The sequence below is a fragment of the Lathyrus oleraceus genome, chromosome 3, assembly GCF_024323335.1.
Source record: "Lathyrus oleraceus cultivar Zhongwan6 chromosome 3, CAAS_Psat_ZW6_1.0, whole genome shotgun sequence".
NCBI classification, from domain to species: domain Eukaryota; kingdom Viridiplantae; phylum Streptophyta; class Magnoliopsida; order Fabales; family Fabaceae; genus Lathyrus; species Lathyrus oleraceus.
The window spans coordinates 169,479,949-169,498,738 of NC_066581.1; the positions used below are offsets into that span (position 1 = coordinate 169,479,949).

Consider the following 18,790-nt stretch of genomic DNA (forward strand, 5'->3'; position numbering starts at 1 on the left):
CCTTGTATTGTATATTTGTATTAAATTAAAATAGAATATTATATTTTAATATAATGATTTAGTGTTACTTTATGAGTTTTTAGATGATACTGCAATACTAAAAAAAGTAATCAAAGTTAAATTACTCTACTTACGAGGATGAATGTCACACTTTTTCAAGTAAGTCTTAATTTATTTTCAATTCTATGTGACTAATTATATAATTGACATATATAGAGAAATTTGTTTATATTATTATCTTCTCCTTTAAAAATTATAAAATTGCATTTATATATAGAAAATATTTTCTAAAAATTAAAACTCTCTATAATTTGTCATAAATTGATTTATTGTTATACTGCATTAAAAAAAATAGTTTTATGAGAATATTCAAAATCTTATAACAATTTTATTCAAAAAAATTAAGTAATTATTATTAATTTGTATAATTATACTCTCACACTAATGTAGATACAGTTATATAAATTTTTCTATTTTTAATAAAATATAATTATTAAAGACTTATTAAGAATTTAAAAAAGTAATGCAAGAAATATTGAAATTAAAAGATATAATCTCTAAGCTAAAGAGATTTGCTTTTAGTTCTCTTGAACCTAATTTACTTAAATCAAACCAAACTAAATAATTTTATCATTAAATAAAATAACTTTTATTCCAAAATCCAATCATCATAACAAACAGCATGTTGCATTAAATAATCTACCAAATCTGGCAGACCCAAGTTATTCCTCAGTTAGATTGTACAACAAAATTCTAGAGATGCAGAGTATTTACCGTTTACATAAATACAAACTCCTCTCCAACAGGTTCTGATTATTCGGCAAAATTAACTTAAGTCTAAATAATGAAACAAAAACATGATTTGCTTTTCATCCAATGAACATACAACTAGTACAGTTTAAGAAAAAAACACTGATAATCCAATGGATCATAATTCTAATAACTCAGTTATTTCCTCAGCTCTCGCATAAACATCATGCCAAAAATCCATATCTTCGCATAAACTCAACGAACCAGAACTAAACACACCTTCATCACCAACTTGAAGTTCATAATTGTCAGCACCAATGTCCATAGCACCATTTCCTTCACTGCTGGATTTATCAGACGACAAAACTTCCGACCAGAAATCCTCATCCATTGCAAAATTATTTTCCGCCGAATCAACATCATAGTTATTGTTACTACTGTCATGATTATTAGTAGTAACAACGCTACTACTAATACTATTATTACTATTATTATTATTATTATGGGATGAAATGTCACTAGAACATTGTGGCTTCTCATCATCATTTTGTTCTGGTTTGGCACCGACATCAAACTCCAACTTGCTTTGTTTTTTACTTTGTTTTAAGGTTTCGTTGGCTTGTTGGTTTTGTGGCAGCCTCTTCTTCAAATGTGTGTGCCATACGTTTTTAATCTCGTTGTCTGTTCGACCAGGTAATCTTGCTGCTATAGTTGACCATCTGCATTATTATTAAAAAAAATTAAATAATTAAATATTTGTAAAATAAAAAACATGGTGAAATACTTTTTTATATTTAATTAATTTGTTTCTTTCGTATAGGAATATGAAAAGATGAGATACTAATTTATAGAACATGTGAAAATGTAAAAGAGGCTCTGCAGACATAGACCTATCTATCTGTGTTTCTGTCTGGTTATGATTTTGCTTCCCTTAAAATTTAAGATAAATCTAAAGCTACTGGACCTAACCTTTATTATTGGTTTTCTCTTTTTTTTATAGGAAAAGATAAATTATTTTGTTAAATAGTTTTTGTGTGATCATTTGTTTATTGGACTAAATCAATCCAAATCTTTAAAAAAAAAATAATTAATCAACTTTTATCCTTATAATATTTTTTTTGGTATAAAATATCAAAACAAATTCAAAACTGATTAGAACTACGATCGAACTAATGATCTCTGACTAACATATATTCTAACAATTTATGGTGGCAAAAATATAATTGTTATTTTTACCTGTTTCCCAACATTTGATGTAAATTGATTATTGCATCCTCTTCTTCTTTGGTGAAATTACCACGTTTGATATCCGGTTTCAAATAATTCGCCCATCTGAGTCTGCAACTCTTCCCACATCTTAACAAACCTGTTGATCAAAGTAACAAAATGAGAAAAATAAAAACTTTGGTATATTAATATGATTCATGACAGTGATAACTATATGAATTTGAATTCATATGTTGATAAAAAAAAATTACCAGCTTGTTTGGGAAGAGCACGCCAATTGGAATGGCCAAAAGTGTTTATGTGATTGATGAGGATTCTATCTTCTTCTTGAGTCCATGGTCCTTTCTTCAACCCCATTTTCTCACAACATGGAGCTCTTCCCATTTTGTTATAAAAATCCAAATTCTCTTGTTTTGGATATCTGAAAGCATAAACTTCAGGATCTCTCGTATTTATACATATAGTATTCTAAAATTAAAACAGCAACTTGACAAAAAAGAAAAGAAAAAGTTGACATAAAGTTGAGTTGAAACTTCAAATTTCACACGAGTAAACTAATTATAGCTGCTTTACTTATAATAATAATAAAAATATTACAATTTGTGTATTATTTTAAAATATAAAATCTTTAGTCGCTTTCAATTATTTGTGTAAATGTATGTCTCTTTGGTTTGAGTGTTTTATTTTATTTGTCAAAAAAATAAACGTGGGAATGTGCCTGCTTATATATGTAGCTGTCGACAGCATGACATTTAATCGTGCATTCATTTACGATGATGCTTATTGTCTTCTTCACTTCAACATATATGTCCTTTATTCAAACTCTTATTGACTTTCAGGTTGCATTAGCTAAAATTTATGTATTTTATTATGCCACTTTATGTGATTTTCATAATTTCCTAAATGTATTTTGTGAGTTTTTATTTAATAATACGACCCGTTAACCTTGTTTGAATATAAAAAATGACAAAGAGTGGAGATGGGAATTGGATTTACACTAGAGTTTTAAATTCCAACGTCCATAAATGAAGTACAACAACATACTAGGAGCTGCTCTTTCCACCCCCACGTATTATTCACACCATTATGAAAAGTTTAGATTGTTCATAAAATTCGAAAATGCATCTCTGAACGTATTTATTTTAGTCATTTCTCAGATCAAATTAAAGAGGCGTCCTCATTGTGTCAAAAATTAATTTGGAGATGCATCTCCGTATGCGTAAAAAGTGCGTCCGAAGATGCATCTCTGTAAACACCATTTATTCAAAAGTTAGTGGGTGATCTAAAAATGCATCGACAAACATTTTTGTTTCATATGATCTCACGACAGACTATCTTTCCCACTTCCTTCTTGTTCATTTTATGCAAAAAAAAAAATAATTCTCTTCCTCCTCTCAAGCATTTAACTCTTTGTAGCAAATTTCTACCATTGGAGCTCTAATTCCTCCTTTCCAGCATCTCATAACTCATATATTCAATTTGATTTGGTAAGTTTTAAAAAATTCTCTCTCTTTTTATGTTTTGATCTGTATCTAGTTGTTTAAGCTACATTAGTTGTTTTAGGTACATTGGACAGTAGTGTAAACAATTTTGGTAGGTTGGAAGAACATGCATTGAGGTATTTTTGGACTATTAGGACAAAAATTGTGTACCTGCCATGGCTGAGACAATTGCAGGTTTTCTTAGAGATGCATCTCCGGATTTGGTATGAATTATTTTTATAGATACATCTCCGGATTGGACTCAGGCAAAGATTTGGTTGATTTTGTGAAATTTGTGAATTTTTCCTAACATGTTGTTTATATCTGTCTCTATTTCTAGCACAGGTGCAATGACTGAAAACAACACTGGCAGAATTACACTTGGGCGTGCATCCCAAACCTCATCGATAAGACGTGAGAGGGCCGACAAGGACCACGATGCCACGTGTTACGCATACCTCGTTTGATGATGCATCTACTTTACACCCTCGAGGTTCCCACCCATCTAGTTCTCGTAGTCGACTCTCTCACGCATATGATGTTGTAGATCCTGAAGTTCCTAAAGCCCTTCAAAGTTCCAGACTATGTAACCGGTTGCATAAATAGTGTTACCAATTACACCTTTATCAAATTTGAAAAATATCAGAAAATACGAACCTGTAACCCGTTACCAACAGAGTGTAACTGGTTACAGTGTTGTGTAACTTGAAAAATACTTTTGCAAATGACTTGACATGCAAGGCGTTGATGCATGGATGCTTGGGAATATTTTGAGATGAAAAGGTAAATAACTTTCTAAGCATCTAAGGATATACATACTATCAGTTATAATCGAATACCTTTACAACAAGATCAATTCCTCTTAAATCAACATCCAATGGCTTATGTGATCTTAATATTTGAATGAGCTTAGACTTCAACCTTTTAGAATCACGATAAATGTCTATTTTCATCATTTTCATCTAATCACTTAGGGATATTTGATCCTTTCGAGGTATCTCTTGATACTTGATATTGTGAAGCATTTTTTTGTCACTTGAATTTGATATTCATTTGTCTTTAACAAAATTTAATACTTAGGTGTATTGTCTTCACAATCCCCCCCTTTTTAGTGATGGCAAAAACTTGACATCGTGTTTTTGATTTCCTTTGGAAAAGCTCCTTATTTACATGTGCCTCCCCCTTTCTTTGTGAATCATTTACTTTTATACTTCATATACATATATATGAACTTGAAACAAGAGATAAAATACAATATACATTCTTTCTCCCCCTTTTGACATTATAAAAAAGAAGGGAAATACTAGTGATCATATCAGAGCAATAATACCAAGGCATACACACATGCATACACAAGCACACACTTAAAAAAAATAATCATGGATAGAAACATAATATGTTTTTACAAGAAATAGCATTACCAAGAGTCATATGGCTTACATTAACCATAAAACAAGATAAAAATGAAATTTTCACGGGTGCAATCGGTCACATGTTTTTCATTGATTTGTCAACTTGTTGAAGAAAGGGATTCAAGTCTTGAAATTAGGATGAAGTAAAGATAGGTAAGTTTTCAAGATTTAAGTCCGTCAAATATTGAAAATTAAAGGTCGAATGTTATAGCTAGTTTAAGAAACATTTCAATCAAGACGCACGGAAGAAGATAACTTGGCTTAGGAAGTTGATCTTATTGTTTCATTGAATTGTTGAAACCAAAAACTTGACTCAAATAATAGAATGGAAGAAATGAATTTCGGATGGTTCTCCATCGTAGACTAGATTAGGTGCATGCGATGACAATAAAAGGGAAAAAGGAGAATGAGAGAGGAGAGGAGAGAGAGAGAGATAGCTCTCTCTCTCTCTCTCTCTCTCTCTCTTCTCTCTCTCTCTCTCTCCTCTCTCTCTCTCCTCTCTCCCCTCTCTCTCTCTCTCTCTCTCTCGCCTCTTGAGAGAGAGAGTAGAGAGAGGAGAGAGAGAGAGAGATAGAGCTCTCTGAGAGCGATAGCTCTATAGAGCTCGAAGAGCTCTCTCTCTCTCTCTAGAGAGTCTCTCTCTCTCTCTGGAGGAGATCTCGAGAGAAGATAGCTCTCATCTCTCTCGAGACTCTCAGAGATCTCTATAGCTCTCTCTCTAGCTCTATCTCTCTATCTCTCTCTCTCTCTCTCTCTCTTCTCTCTCTCTCTCTCTTCTCTCTCTCTCTTCTCTCTCTCTCTCCTCTCTCTCTCTCTCTCTCTCTCTCTCTCTCTCTCTCTCTCCTCTCTCTCTCTCTCTCTCTCTCTCTCTCTCTCTCTCTCTCTCTCTCTCTCTCTCTTCTCTCTCAATTGTGTTAGCTGTTATATTTCTTTCTTTGTCTATAATTGCATGCCTGTTAGATTTATTATTTTCATAGTGATTAATTTTGTGAGCTTATGTATGATTATATTGTGTTTTCTCGACAATCTTATTGTTGATTATACTGTAAATATTTGGAGATTTCTTAGTATTTATTAATCATTAATTATGTCAAATTGTGTATTTGAGCCATCAAATATTAACTAGCACATTGTTTCTCATTTGATTCCTAATCATTTGTGTGTATATCATTACAAACAAGCTTTGAATTGTATAAAATCTTTTTCAAACATATTTTCACCATAATTGCTTCAACATGTTTATATCATTTTCAAAATATATAAGAAGGGATTTAGTTGTCTATTTACCCCTTCCCATTATAGACAATTATCCCATATTCTAACCAACACTCTCAAGATCAAAGCACAACATTTTTTACTCCTTAATCAAATTATCCATGCCCTATACAGTTGTATATCAAACACATTTCTCTCTCTTTATTAATATTTATAATAAAAACCAGTCATCTTCTGCTCCATGGCAACTCTCCATTCTAAACTCCTTTAAAGGTGTTACTTGTCCTCATGATTAACAACTCATACTCCATATATAGTATGTTTTTTTTTAGTTATTTCACAATGTAAACATCTCGGAGAAAGTAGGAAATGGATGTTTAGAAAAACACATGATCACAACATGATTTCATTCTCTCCATATTCTATTTATCCTTTAATATGATTACCAATTCACAATATTCATTCACAAGGTTCCTTACTAACCTTGAGGCTGAAGGTCCGGTTGTAGAAAAATATGGAATGAACTTAGGCCAATCATCTATATTATGCAAGTCTACCTTGATTCCACCTCAAAAGCCATGGTAATTTTAATGAAGTCTTTGCCAAGGATTAAACCATTTGTTTATTGAGAAAATATAGAAATATTGATAGACATGAAGGAGTTGTCCGGAGGAATGTATTTCATAACTACAAGTTAACTAAACACAACACAAGATGCCTTTAACCCAGTAGAGGAGGTGGTTACCTCGACAATCAGATGAGGAGATCCAAGAACCATATCTCATTCATTTCTTTTTTTAGACAAGGGAGTAGGAGATATAGCAAGCTAAGTGTTAGAATTAGTTTATTTTCAGAAATTTGTATACAAAGTTTGTTAGAGGGTATTTTAGTATTTTTACTTAAGTCTCACTTGTATTTAAGCAAGTGAGTGGTGTGAGCATTATTTTACCTTTTGCAGTTTGTAGCAGTGTAGTGTGTGTGTGTGTGCATTTTGATGTAACCATTTGTTAGAGTAGTGTAAGTTTGTTATTATTCTCTCTTCTCTTTTCTTATTTCCATTGTTCATATTTATCACCTTGTGCACCAACAATTGGTATCTAGAGCTCCGATTCAGATCCATAGGGAAATGCTACGGGAAACACGAGTGAAACGGTGAGGCGTTGTATGATTGATTTCTGTTCGGAGAATTCATGTTGAATTTTTGATCAGAATCGTAACAGAATCACATATCTTGATTTTGCACAAGGTTGAAGATGAACGAAAACGATATTTGAGTACTAAGCTTTCAGAATTCGATGGCAAGAACTGGAATCGTTGGATGATTCAGATGCGTGTGTTGTTTGAAGCTCAAGATGTTCTTGATCTTGTCAACCATGATTATGTTGCACTTCCATAAAATGAAACGGATGCGTAGAGAAATACTCAGTGTGATCTGAGAAAGAAGGATCAGAAGGTGTTGATCTACATCCATCAGTGTGTGGATGTGAACATGTTTGAGAAAATTGTTGATTCGACGATGGTGAAAGCTACGGTGGTGATGTATCAGTGAAAAAGGTGAAACTTTAGTCTCTATGTAAGCAGTATGAGAATCTCAGCATGAAGAATAATGAGAAGGTACCTAACTACATCTCCAGAGTGATTCTGATCATAAATGAGATGAATTCGTGTGGAGAAACTCTCTCTGAAGAAAGTATCATTGAGAAGGTACTTAGATCTCTTACTCCCCAGTTTGATTACATCGTTGTAGCAATTGAACATTCTAAGGATCTGAGCACCATGATAATAGAAGAGTTGCGTCTGACTAAAAGAACCTCTGAGAAAGAGGTAGATCAAGCTCTGGAAGCTTCTTTTGTCAAGAAACACCAGAAGCAGTCTTGGTCAAAAGCCAAGAAAAGACATGGTAGGTCTCAGAAGTCAGAAACCTCAACTTCTAGGAGTTAGAAGGGAAATGAGAAGCATGACAAGAGAAAAGTTCAATGTTACAGTTGTAAGAAGTTTGGCCACTTCGCTCCAGATTGTTGGTCAAACAAGGAGATCAAATTAGAAGAAGCGAATATAGCCAAAAGTTTTAATGGTGAACATGTGCTATTAATGGCTTTTGATTCTAATAGTGCATCTCTAGAATACTAGTGGTATATTGACATTGGTTGCTCAAACCATCTTACTGGAAAAAGAAATGGCTGGTTGATTTTGACTCTTGGAAGAGGACCAAGATCAGATGTGCTGGTGATAAGTATCTGAATGCTGAAGAAATGGGGAATGTTAGAGTGATTCTGAATAATGGCAAATTTGTGTTAATTCAGAACATCTGGTATGTTTCTGGCATGAAGAGTAATCTGATGAGTGTAGGCCAGATAATTGAAAATGGATTCTTAGTTACCATGAAGAACAATCTTTTGAAGTTGTATGACTGTAATCAGAAGCTGATTATGGAGTCAGAACAGGGAAGGAATAGAACATTCATGGTGAATGTTAAAACTGCAGACTATGAATACCTTAGAGCAACAAGTGTTGTGAAGGAAAGTGATATGTGCCACAAAAGATTTGACCATTTGAACTTCAGAAGCTTAGGGCATATTAATTCAATGAAACTGGTACGTGGAATTCCTGCAATTAAGAAATTAGAAAAGTCATGCAATGTGTGCATGAGAGGGAAGCAACCAAGACTGTCATTTGCATCGGAAGTAGCTCCAAGAGAAAACCATGCTTTGAGAATAGTGCATTATGATGTGTGTGGGCCATTTCCATAACCTTCACTAGGAGGGAATAAATAATTTGTGTCATTTGTGGATGAGTCCACAAGGATGACATGGGTATCCCTTATAAAGTTCAAACACAAGATGTTTGCTGAATTTAAGAAATTCAGAATCAAGGCTGAAAAACAGAGTGCTCAGACTCTAAAGATTCTCAGAACTGATGGTGGAGGTGAGTATAACTCTACAGAGTTCAAGAAGTTCTGTGAGGAGAATGGAATTGAGCATGAAGTGACTGCTCTGTATACTCCTCAACACAATGGTCTTGCTGAAAGGAGAAACCAAACTTTGCTTGATATGGCAAGGAGCACGATGAAGGAGAAAAAGCTTCCTAACACTTCGTGGGGAGAAGTTGTTGCCACTAAAACATATATCCTCAACAGGTGTCCAACCAAGAAGCTGAAGGAAATTATTCCTTTTGAGAGGTGGACTGGAGATAAGCAAAGTGTGAGTCATTTTAGAGTGTTTGCTTTTGTCTGTTATAAACACGTTCCAGATGCTACTAGAAAGAAGTTGGATGATAAAAGCAAGGTGATGTTACTGGTGGGGTATCACAGTGAAATTCTGGTATCAGATATAAGATGTCGAAGGTAATGTCACGACACTAATATCTGAATAATACAAACAGGATAAAGATAAAGAATAATAATGCAAAAGACACAAGCAATTGTTAACCCAGTTCGGTGCAACTCACCTACGTCTGAGGGCTACCAAGCCAGGAAGGAAATCCACTAAATAGAATCAGTTCAAAGACTCTCAGTACACTTCAACAAGTTACAGTCTTTTTCACCTAATCTCTACCCATGTGATTTCTACCTAAGCACTCTTAGATATGAGAACCCACTCACTCCCCCTCAATCACACCTGTGATTATAAACAACAATTACTTATGAAAAGAAGACACTCTTCAAAGACACACACTTGATCTTCAATCAAGTAGACACACACTTGATCTTCAATCAAGTAGACACACACTTGATCTTACTTAACAGCTTCAATCAAGTAGACACACACTCATGCTTAAAAGCTTTGAGTGACAAATTACAACTCACAAATCAGACCAATTCAATCATCTATGGATGAATTGAATGGCTTACAAGTCACACGACCAAACAAGACACAAACCCTTATTCTCTCTCAATATTTCACTCAGTATTGGTTGTGTATCAAATCAGGTTTTTCCATGTCCTATTTATAGAAGCATTCAGCTGGGCTTGGACATCTTGAAAACCCTAAAACTATTTTCCAATTAAATCTTCTCATGACAGCAGATTAGATCTCTTTGGAAAATAAGTAAATCAGGTTGTAATTAATGATTGAATGCGTTTGCAAATCAGATCTTCAATCATACATAGATTTCCATTAAATGCGCAATCACATAACACATAACATTCACCCTAAATGTTCTGTGTACAGGATGTCATGACATCAGGTCTGACATCCTGGAACAATCCTGCATAATTCCATTTTTAAATATCCAACAGGTACATAATATCAGATGCCATGACATTGTGTATGACATCCTGAAACAATCCTGCATAATTATATTTTTTTAAACTCCAGCAGGTACACAAATATCTTATGTTAAGACATCACATGCAACATCTTGTGAACACTCTTTGTTTTACCAAAATTGCTGCCAACACTTAGAACCAACAAACTCCCCCTTTGGCAAATTTTGGCTAAAACATATGTTTGTTCATTTTGTTCACAAGAAAAAACACATCAGCAGTTAAACAACATAACATCAGTTTAAGCAGCAGCATAAGCAAACAGAATTACTAGTTATAATAGCAACTAGTAAAACACACAAATGCACGAGGGTACTTCTTCTCCTCCTAAGTCTGTACAACACAGACATCTCCTTTAACAATAACAACACCTGTAATAATAGCACCTGTGACATCTGCTCCAACATCACCTGTGCACCACATAAGACATCTCCTCTAACATCTGTAAACAGAACAACATTATGTCTTACATTAAACACATCTCCTTCAACATTAGTTGTTCATCTGTTCAGCTACTCCAGCACAAACATCTCCACACAGCTCCTCATATTTAACTGCTCCACATAATCACTTCTCCCCCTTTTTAGTCAAAATAGACCAAAGGTGACCAATTAGACAAAATAAATGTCAATTAGCCTAGCAGAGAATGTCACAACAGATGTTATAACATATAAAATGTTAAAACATAAATGTTAGGAGATACAAACCATAATTATACACAGTTGTGATAGATGAGATAATTAGAAATCCATGGAACTCATTAAGAGCCCAAATATTACAACAAGGCATCAGTAAGGACTGCCACAAAATTGCACACATTTCAAAAAAACAATAAAACATCCAAGCTTCCAAAACATAACATCATCCAGAACAGCATTCAGAACAGGGGGACCAATCTTCATAACAGGGGGAACCATTACCACTTAGTCTGAGGAAGAAGCATCATCTTCACCTTCATAATCAGAACTGCCACTAGATTGAGCATTGGACCTCTCACTTGAGGTATTGGCATATGAATCCTTGGTCTCACCAGCCTTCTCCATCTCTTCCTTCTCTAAGCTACTAATAAGAACCTCCAAAGCCTCTTTCCTTGCCTTGGCAACCCTAATACCAGTATCCAACTCCTTACAAGTTTCCTTCAGTTGATCAATCAAGCTACCTTGAGAGGCATGCTCCTTCCTTGCAGATGTTATGATAACATCATTGACATGGCTTCCTTCAAACAACTTGTAGTGAATGGACAATGGAGGCTTCCTTCTGCTAGGAATATCACTTATGTTGAGAATGCCTGGTTGCTGGCTTAAGATAATTCCATAGATGATGGATGAAAAGGCAATAGGCAGCTTTACTGCATTAGTAGAGGCATGTCTAACAATATGTTCAAACATAAACCTTTCAAAGTCAAAGTTTAGCCTGGTTCCAATAGCATAAATGATTATTCCAAGACCATTAGAGATGGTAGAGATATGATTAGTTGGCACCCAGTTGGCTGAACCAATCTTGTGCAAGATGGCATATTTAACAGTTAACTTGCCAGCTGATAGATGCTTATTACTAGGCCATTCCTTGACTTGGCCAGCAGTAATAGTCCTACAGACTTCATTGTCTGTAGCCTCTAAATCCACACCTCCTTCAGTTCCTCTCCCTAGGAACTTGTTGATTATGGTTGGGGAGAACCTCACACATCTGCCTCTTACAAAGACCTTGCAGAATTCCTTGCTACTCTTTTCAGAAATATCCTCTGGGATATTCACAACAAACTCCTTCACTAACCCTTCAAAGCATTGGGGCAAAGCAACAACAGTTTTCATTAGTCCAACAACCTTAATCAATTCCATGACTTCCTTCACTTCTACAGCCTCCTTTTCCAGCTCCCTTTCAACAGCAACCCTCCTTTGAATGACAAACTTCCACTTGGCAGCACCATCTTCTAGATGGAAAAAGATGTTGTCTAAGTGCACAGCTGCCACTTTGGCTGGGGACTTTTTAACAGCCTGCCTTTTAGCAGGAGAGATGTCTGGGACATCGTCTTCGACATCCTCTTCAGAGTCAGAACTCTCTCTGACCTTCCTCTTCTTAACCTTAACTTTACTCCATGATTTGGAGGGTCCTACACCAATAGTCTTCTTCCTAGTTCTTGCTGTCAACATCTCAGCCACAGTCTTCCCTTCTCTGGTCTTCAATTTCCTAGAAACACTTGGTTTTACATGATGAACCAAGGTGTCCTCTTCTTCTTCTGAACTCTCTTCCTCCAGATTAATAACATTCTCAGCAGTCTCATGAGAAACATCTGCTGGTTTCTTACTAGGCAAGGTTTTACCTAGAAAGCATAATCCCTCAGCAGCCACTTCTTTCTCTGGTCTAGATGAATCATCATCATTCTCAGTTTGGGGTTCCACCTCAGGTGAGGGGTCCCTTCTAGACAGAGGGTTAGAAACACCCTTGACTGCATGCCATTTGTTTAGAATCCTAGTTACTAGGTTCCTAATGGTTCGATCAGTAAAGTGCATGTCATCCTTATGAGGAGGTTTATCAGGAATGTTACCTTGACTACTTCCAGCCATGGAAGAAGGGCCAGGGGTGTCGCCTGGAATCACAGAAAGAGGAGTAACGTCCAACACGTCTTCATCTAGAAACTCCATGGAGGGAGTCCTTGTTTGATGAGTGGGTTTTGAGCTAGAGGATGAGGGATGTTGAGACATTTTATTGAACTTTTGAGAAAAAGTTTGTTGCCCTAGCAAAGATGATCTGAGAAGTTGGATGAAAATGGAAATGGTTGTGTTGAGGTAGCGTGTGGAAATGGCATAGATATTAGTTCCAGTACTAGGTAATGATTTATCATTAATGTGGCTCTTTCTTTTAAGTGGGCAGACAATATTTTTATTACCTTTTTCACTCCACTTTAATTGCTATAACTTCACAAGAATCAAAATCCCCAATTTCCCTCTTAAACATTCAAACCGATTATTATCCAAAACCTTTGCAAATTTGTCAGCTAATTGCATTTCATGCTTTAGAGCTGTGATTTTGTCTTCCACAAATTCTCTAATGGAGTGATGAAAAAAATCAATGTGCTTGGTCCAACTGTGCTGAATAGGATTTTTGGACATAGTTGTAGCACTCAGGTTGTCATAGTACAATGTCATGACATCGGGTGTGACATTGTACTCAGTCAACATTAGTTTCAACCAGCCCTGTTGAGAACAGCTACTTCCCGCTGCTATGTATTCATCTTGATATACAACACAAACACCATTTTCATTTTTCAAAGGAGAAGGTGTCCTTTCACTCTCCATCCCAATCTGCTTAACATTGTTCTTGGCACATTTGCTTTGAGATAGACACATAGACCCATCTATCTGCTTAACTTGTAGCTCAAGTCCAACAAAGTTCTTTCCAACTTCAGACTGCATATGACTAGCAACATGTTCAACCATCTGATCCAACCTCCTATCTATTTGAGCCACCATGAGCTTTTCTCCTTTGGAAGTGATGTCAAGTCTGAGTTTCTGGTGTGACATCCTTGTCTGACATTTCCCATAGACTTGTCTTTCATCAGTCTTCAATTTGGGAGTTCCTTTAGCAGATATAATCATCTTCATCCCTTTTTCTTTGACTAAGGTACATTTTGAGGAATAACCAATTTGAGAGCTCCATATGTAACAGTTGTCTTTGGTCCTGACTCCTTTCATGATCACTTCACTTTCTTTGTTAGTAATCAGACATTCAGTTTTAGTGAAGTTAACATTTAGGCCTTGGTCACATAGTTGACTGATGCTTATTAGATTTGCAGTCAAGCCCTTAACAAGTAGGACCTTGTCAAGTTCAGGAACTCCAGGGAAATCAAGCTTACCTATCCCTTTGATTTCACCCTTTTCTCCATCACCAAAGGTTACATAGCTTATGGCATGAGTATGAAGGCCAGTTAGCAGGTCTTTGTTTCCAGTCATATGTCTGGAGCACCCACTGTCAAAATACCAATCTTCTAAAACTCTGAAGGGAGTGTGAGCTATTAGACTTGTAACATTAGTCTTAGGAACCCATTGCTTCTTGTTGACAGGCCTGTGATGTTTGGGTCTTGGTTGATAGTGAGTCTGATGATGAATAGGTCTAGGATAACCATACAACTTATAGCAGAAGGGCTTCAGGTGGCCAAATTTTCCACAATAATGGAATCTCCATCTTTGGTGTTTCCCTTTCTGCTGTCTTCCCTTCTGATGTTGTGACATATGATGTGACATCTCATGTTTGCTTTTAATCTAACTGCACTTAGGTTTGGATTTAGGTTTGTAACCAGTGTAACTGCACTTAGGCTTAGATTCATTATACCCAATGCCAGATTTGTCTCCTGTTATTTGTCCTGTTTGGAGAATCTTGTCTAAGGAGTTAGATCCATTGTTTAACATTCTTACATACTTGGTCATCTCTTCTAGTTTAAAATTCAAGAACATAGCTTCAGTTTTTAATTTGGAGATGGTTTCCACATGTTCTGCCTTCTCATTCTCCAGCTGTACTATCACTTTCTTCTATCTTTCAACTTGTTGACTTTCATCTAGCTTGGCATTCAGAACCACTGCTTCTGTTTTTAATTTGGAGATGGTTTCTAAGTGTTCTACCTTGTCATTCTCAAGTTGAGTTATTACCTTCTTCTGGCTTTCAACTTGTTTACACACCTCTGCACTTTTGTGACACAACTTTCTGTAGGTAGTGGCCAACTCTTCAAAGGTTACTTCATCATCACTTGAGTCTTCATCAGAACCCCATCTTCTAGTCAGGGCAGTCACCAGATTTACATACTCTTTTGTTTCACTCTCATCAGACCAAGTGGCAGCAAGACTCATCTTCTGCTTCTTGAGGTAGGTTCCACATTCAGTTCTAATGTGTCCATACCCATCACATTCATAACACTGTACTTCTTTTCCTTCTTTGGGCTTATCATCTGATCTTGTTCTTCTTCCAGCATTGTTGGATTTACTGATGTCAGATGAGATGTTCTTGACATTAGCCTTAGATCTTACATCCATCTTTTTCAATAGTCTATTGAATTGTCTTCCCAGCATTGCTACATCATTTTCCAGATCCTCATCAACATCCTGACTATTTTCCTCCTCTGTGTTTGACATGAAGGCTATGCTTTTGGTTTTCCTTTCAGACCCATCATTCATTCCCATCTCAAATGTTTTGGGGGAACCAATTAGCTCATCAAGTCTCATGTTGGAGATGTCTTGAGACTCTTCTATGGTTGTCACCTTCATAGAAAATCTCTTAGGGAGTGACCTGAGTATCTTTCTTACTAATTTTTCATCTGACATCTTCTCTCCCAGGGCTCCTAAGGCATTATCAATTTCAAGGATACTCATATGAAATTCATGAATATTTTCATCTTCTTTCATCCTTAAATTTTCAAACTTGGAGGTGAGCAACTGTAGTCTAGACATCTTCACTATAGAGGTGCCTTCATGAGTGGTCTTGAGAATGTCCCAAGCATCTTTAGCCACCTCACAGTTGTTTACCAACCTGAAGATATTCTTGTCTACTCCATTGAATATTGCATTCAATGCTTTAGAATTTCCAAGGGCTAGATCATCCTCCTTCTTGGACCATTGTTCTTCAGGTTTCTTATCAGTTGTGGCTTCTCCTTCCTTAGTAACTACTGGATGTTCCCAGCCTATTAACACAGCCTTCCAAGCCTTATTATCAAGAGATTTTAGGAAGGCTACCATTCGAGGTTTCCAATAGTCATAATTAGATTCATCCAAAGTTGGTGGCTTATGCACAGATCCTCCATCTCTCTCCATGGTACCAGAAAGTATTGTCCCTAGATCTCACCTAGAACCAGAGCAGGATGCCTGCTCTGATACCAATTGAAATTCTGGTATCAGATATAAGATGTCGAAGGTAATGTCACGACACTAATATCTGAATAATACAAACATGATAAAGATGAAGAATAGTAATGCAAAAGACACAAGCAATTATTAACCCAGTTCGGTGCAACTCACCTACGTCTGGGGGCTACCAAGCCAGGAAGGAAATCCACTAAATAGAATCAGTTCAAAGACTCTCAGTACACTTCAACAAGTTATAGTCTTTTTCACCTAATCTCTACCCGTGTGATTTCTACCTAAGCACTCTTAGATATGAGAACCCACTCACTCCCCCTCAATCACACATGTGATTATAAACAACAATTACTTATGAAAAGAAGACACTCTTCAAAGACACACACTTGATCTTCAATCAAGTAGACACACACTTGATCTTACTTAACAGCTTCAATCAAGTAGACACACACTCATGCTTAAAAGCTTTGAGTGACAAATTACAACTCACAAATCAGACAAATTCAATCATCTATGGATGAAATGAATGGCTTACAAGTCACACGACCAAACAAGACACAAACCCTTATTCTCTCTCAATATTTCGCTCAATATTGGTTGTGTATCAAATCAGGTTTTTCCATGTCCTATTTATAGAAGCATTCAGCTGGACTTGAACATCTTGAAAACCCTAAAACTATTTTCCAATTAAATCTTCTCATGACAGCAGATTAGATCTCTTTGGAAAATAAGTAAATGAGGTTGTAATTAATGATTGAATACGTTTGCAAATCAGATCTTCAATCATACATAGATTGCCATTAAATGCGCAATCACATAACACATAACATTCACCCTGAATGTTCTGTATACAGGATGTCATGACATTGGGTCTGACATCCTGGAACAATCCTGCATAATTCTATTTTTAAATATCCAACAGGTACATAATATCATATGCCATGACATCGTGTATGACATCCTGAAACAATCCTGCATAATTATATTTTTTAAACTCCAGCAGGTACACAGATATCTTATGTTAAGACATCACATGCAACATCTTGTGAACACTCTTTGTTTTACCAAAATTGCTGTCAACACTTAGAACTAACACACATTACATGTGCTTATAAGCTTTATTGTCCATTAGCTAATAGGGTTGAAGTCAGCAAAGATTTTATTGTGAAAGAGTAAAAAAATGGGATTGGAGCAAGTCTCAATCCAAATTCAGTGCAAAGTTAACTTCAGAAGATATTGATTCTAATTCTGAAGATGAGTCGGAGCCTGAAAATGATTATGACAGTGAGCCAAAATTAGAAGGCACTACGCCAAAAACTGGAATAGACAACGCACCTTAGAGGGCGCTTTATTACAAAAGCGCTCTCTAAAGTGAAGCGAAAAATAAGGAGCAATAGACAGCGCACTTTAGAGGGCGCTTTTGTAACAAAGCGCCCTCTAAGGTGAAGCGAAAAAATAAGGAGGAGATAGAGGGACAACAATACATGGCGCTTTTTAGAAAGCGCCCTCTAAGGTTACCCTTAGAGGGCACTTTTAATAAAGCGCTGTTATAAGTCCATGTGCATTTCCAGCTTATAAAGCGCTTCTGGAAAGCCTTAGAGAGCGCTTTCATAAGCGCCCTCTTAGGCCCCCTTTAGAGGGCGCTTTTTTTCCACAAGCGCCCTCTAAGGTGAAACGAAAAAATAAGGAGGAGATAAAGGGACAACAATACATGGCGCTTTTTAGAAAGCGCCCTCTAAGGTTACCCTTAGAGGGCGCTTTTAATAAAGCGCTGTTATAAGTCCATGTGCATTTCCAGCTTATAAAGCGCTTCTGGAAAGCCTTAGAGAGCGCTTTCATAAGCGCCCTCTTAGGCCCCCTTTAGAGGACGCTTTTTTTCCACAAGCGCCCTCTAATGTCCCCTTTAGTAAACATTAAAATTATAACATACTGCGCGTTTTGTTATTTCACTATCTGTTATTTCTCGTTCTTTTTCACGTTAGGGTTCTAAGGCGTTTTCCTTCCACCTCTGTTAGATCTACATTATTACTGCGCGTTTCCTCCTTCTACCAATCAAAGGTACACGCTTTTCCCAATTTCTGTTTTATGTTATTGCTTTGTTTTAGCTTTGCCCAATTTCTGTTTTATGTTATTGTTGTCTATGCTACGTTTGTTTCGACCATGATAGCGCATGCAATAGGAAATTGACGGTTGGTTTTTAGTGACCATGATAGCGCATGCAATGGGACTACATTACCCAGTAGTTAGGGTTATACGACCTATGAACATATGATTTTGTGTCAACACCAGTATCATTAGAAACCTAGGTCCGAATGTGTTTGAACACTTCTGAAATTGTTTTTTTTTTATTCTAATTAGTAATGGATAATACATGGATGTCTTCCAATCGATTGTCGAGAGAGTACGAGAATGGGGTATCAGAATTCGTTAAGTTTGCCGTTGCGCACGCCGAAGACCCCAGTAGAATGATATGTCCTTGCTTGGGTTGTTGTTATGGGAAACAGGTTGACGCAGTTCAGTTGACATCGCATCTAATGAGGCATGGAATTGATCGAAGTTATACATGTTGGAATTTGCATGGTGAGAAAAGTAACGAGA

The 18,790-nt window shown here is 36.2% G+C and overlaps 1 protein-coding gene across 1 annotated transcript; it reads right to left on the reverse strand.

Moving 5' to 3' along the window:
- Positions 1–668: 668 nt before the first annotated feature.
- LOC127126052 (transcription factor MYB13) lies at positions 669–2,495 on the reverse strand. The gene is made up of 3 exons (XM_051054904.1): positions 2,229–2,495; positions 1,987–2,116; positions 669–1,469 (listed from the first exon to the last, which is right to left on the reverse strand). Exons 1-3 carry the CDS (start codon positions 2,359–2,361, stop codon positions 929–931), a joined length of 804 nt encoding a protein of 267 aa, XP_050910861.1. The 5' UTR covers positions 2,362–2,495; the 3' UTR covers positions 669–928.
- Positions 2,496–18,790: the final 16,295 nt, after the last annotated feature.

Bases quoted from the DNA above. Each gene is read 5' to 3' on its own strand.
- LOC127126052 (XM_051054904.1), bottom strand. From the start codon at position 2,361: ATGGGAAGAGCTCCATGTTGTGAGAAAATGGGGTTGAAGAAAGGACCA. The intron at 2,117-2,228 runs GTAATTTTTTTT...TTTGATCAACAG, and splicing joins TGCTCTTCCCAAACAAGCTG to GTTTGTTAAGATGTGGGAAG. The intron at 1,470-1,986 runs GTAAAAATAACA...ATAATAATGCAG, and splicing joins CATCAAATGTTGGGAAACAG to ATGGTCAACTATAGCAGCAA.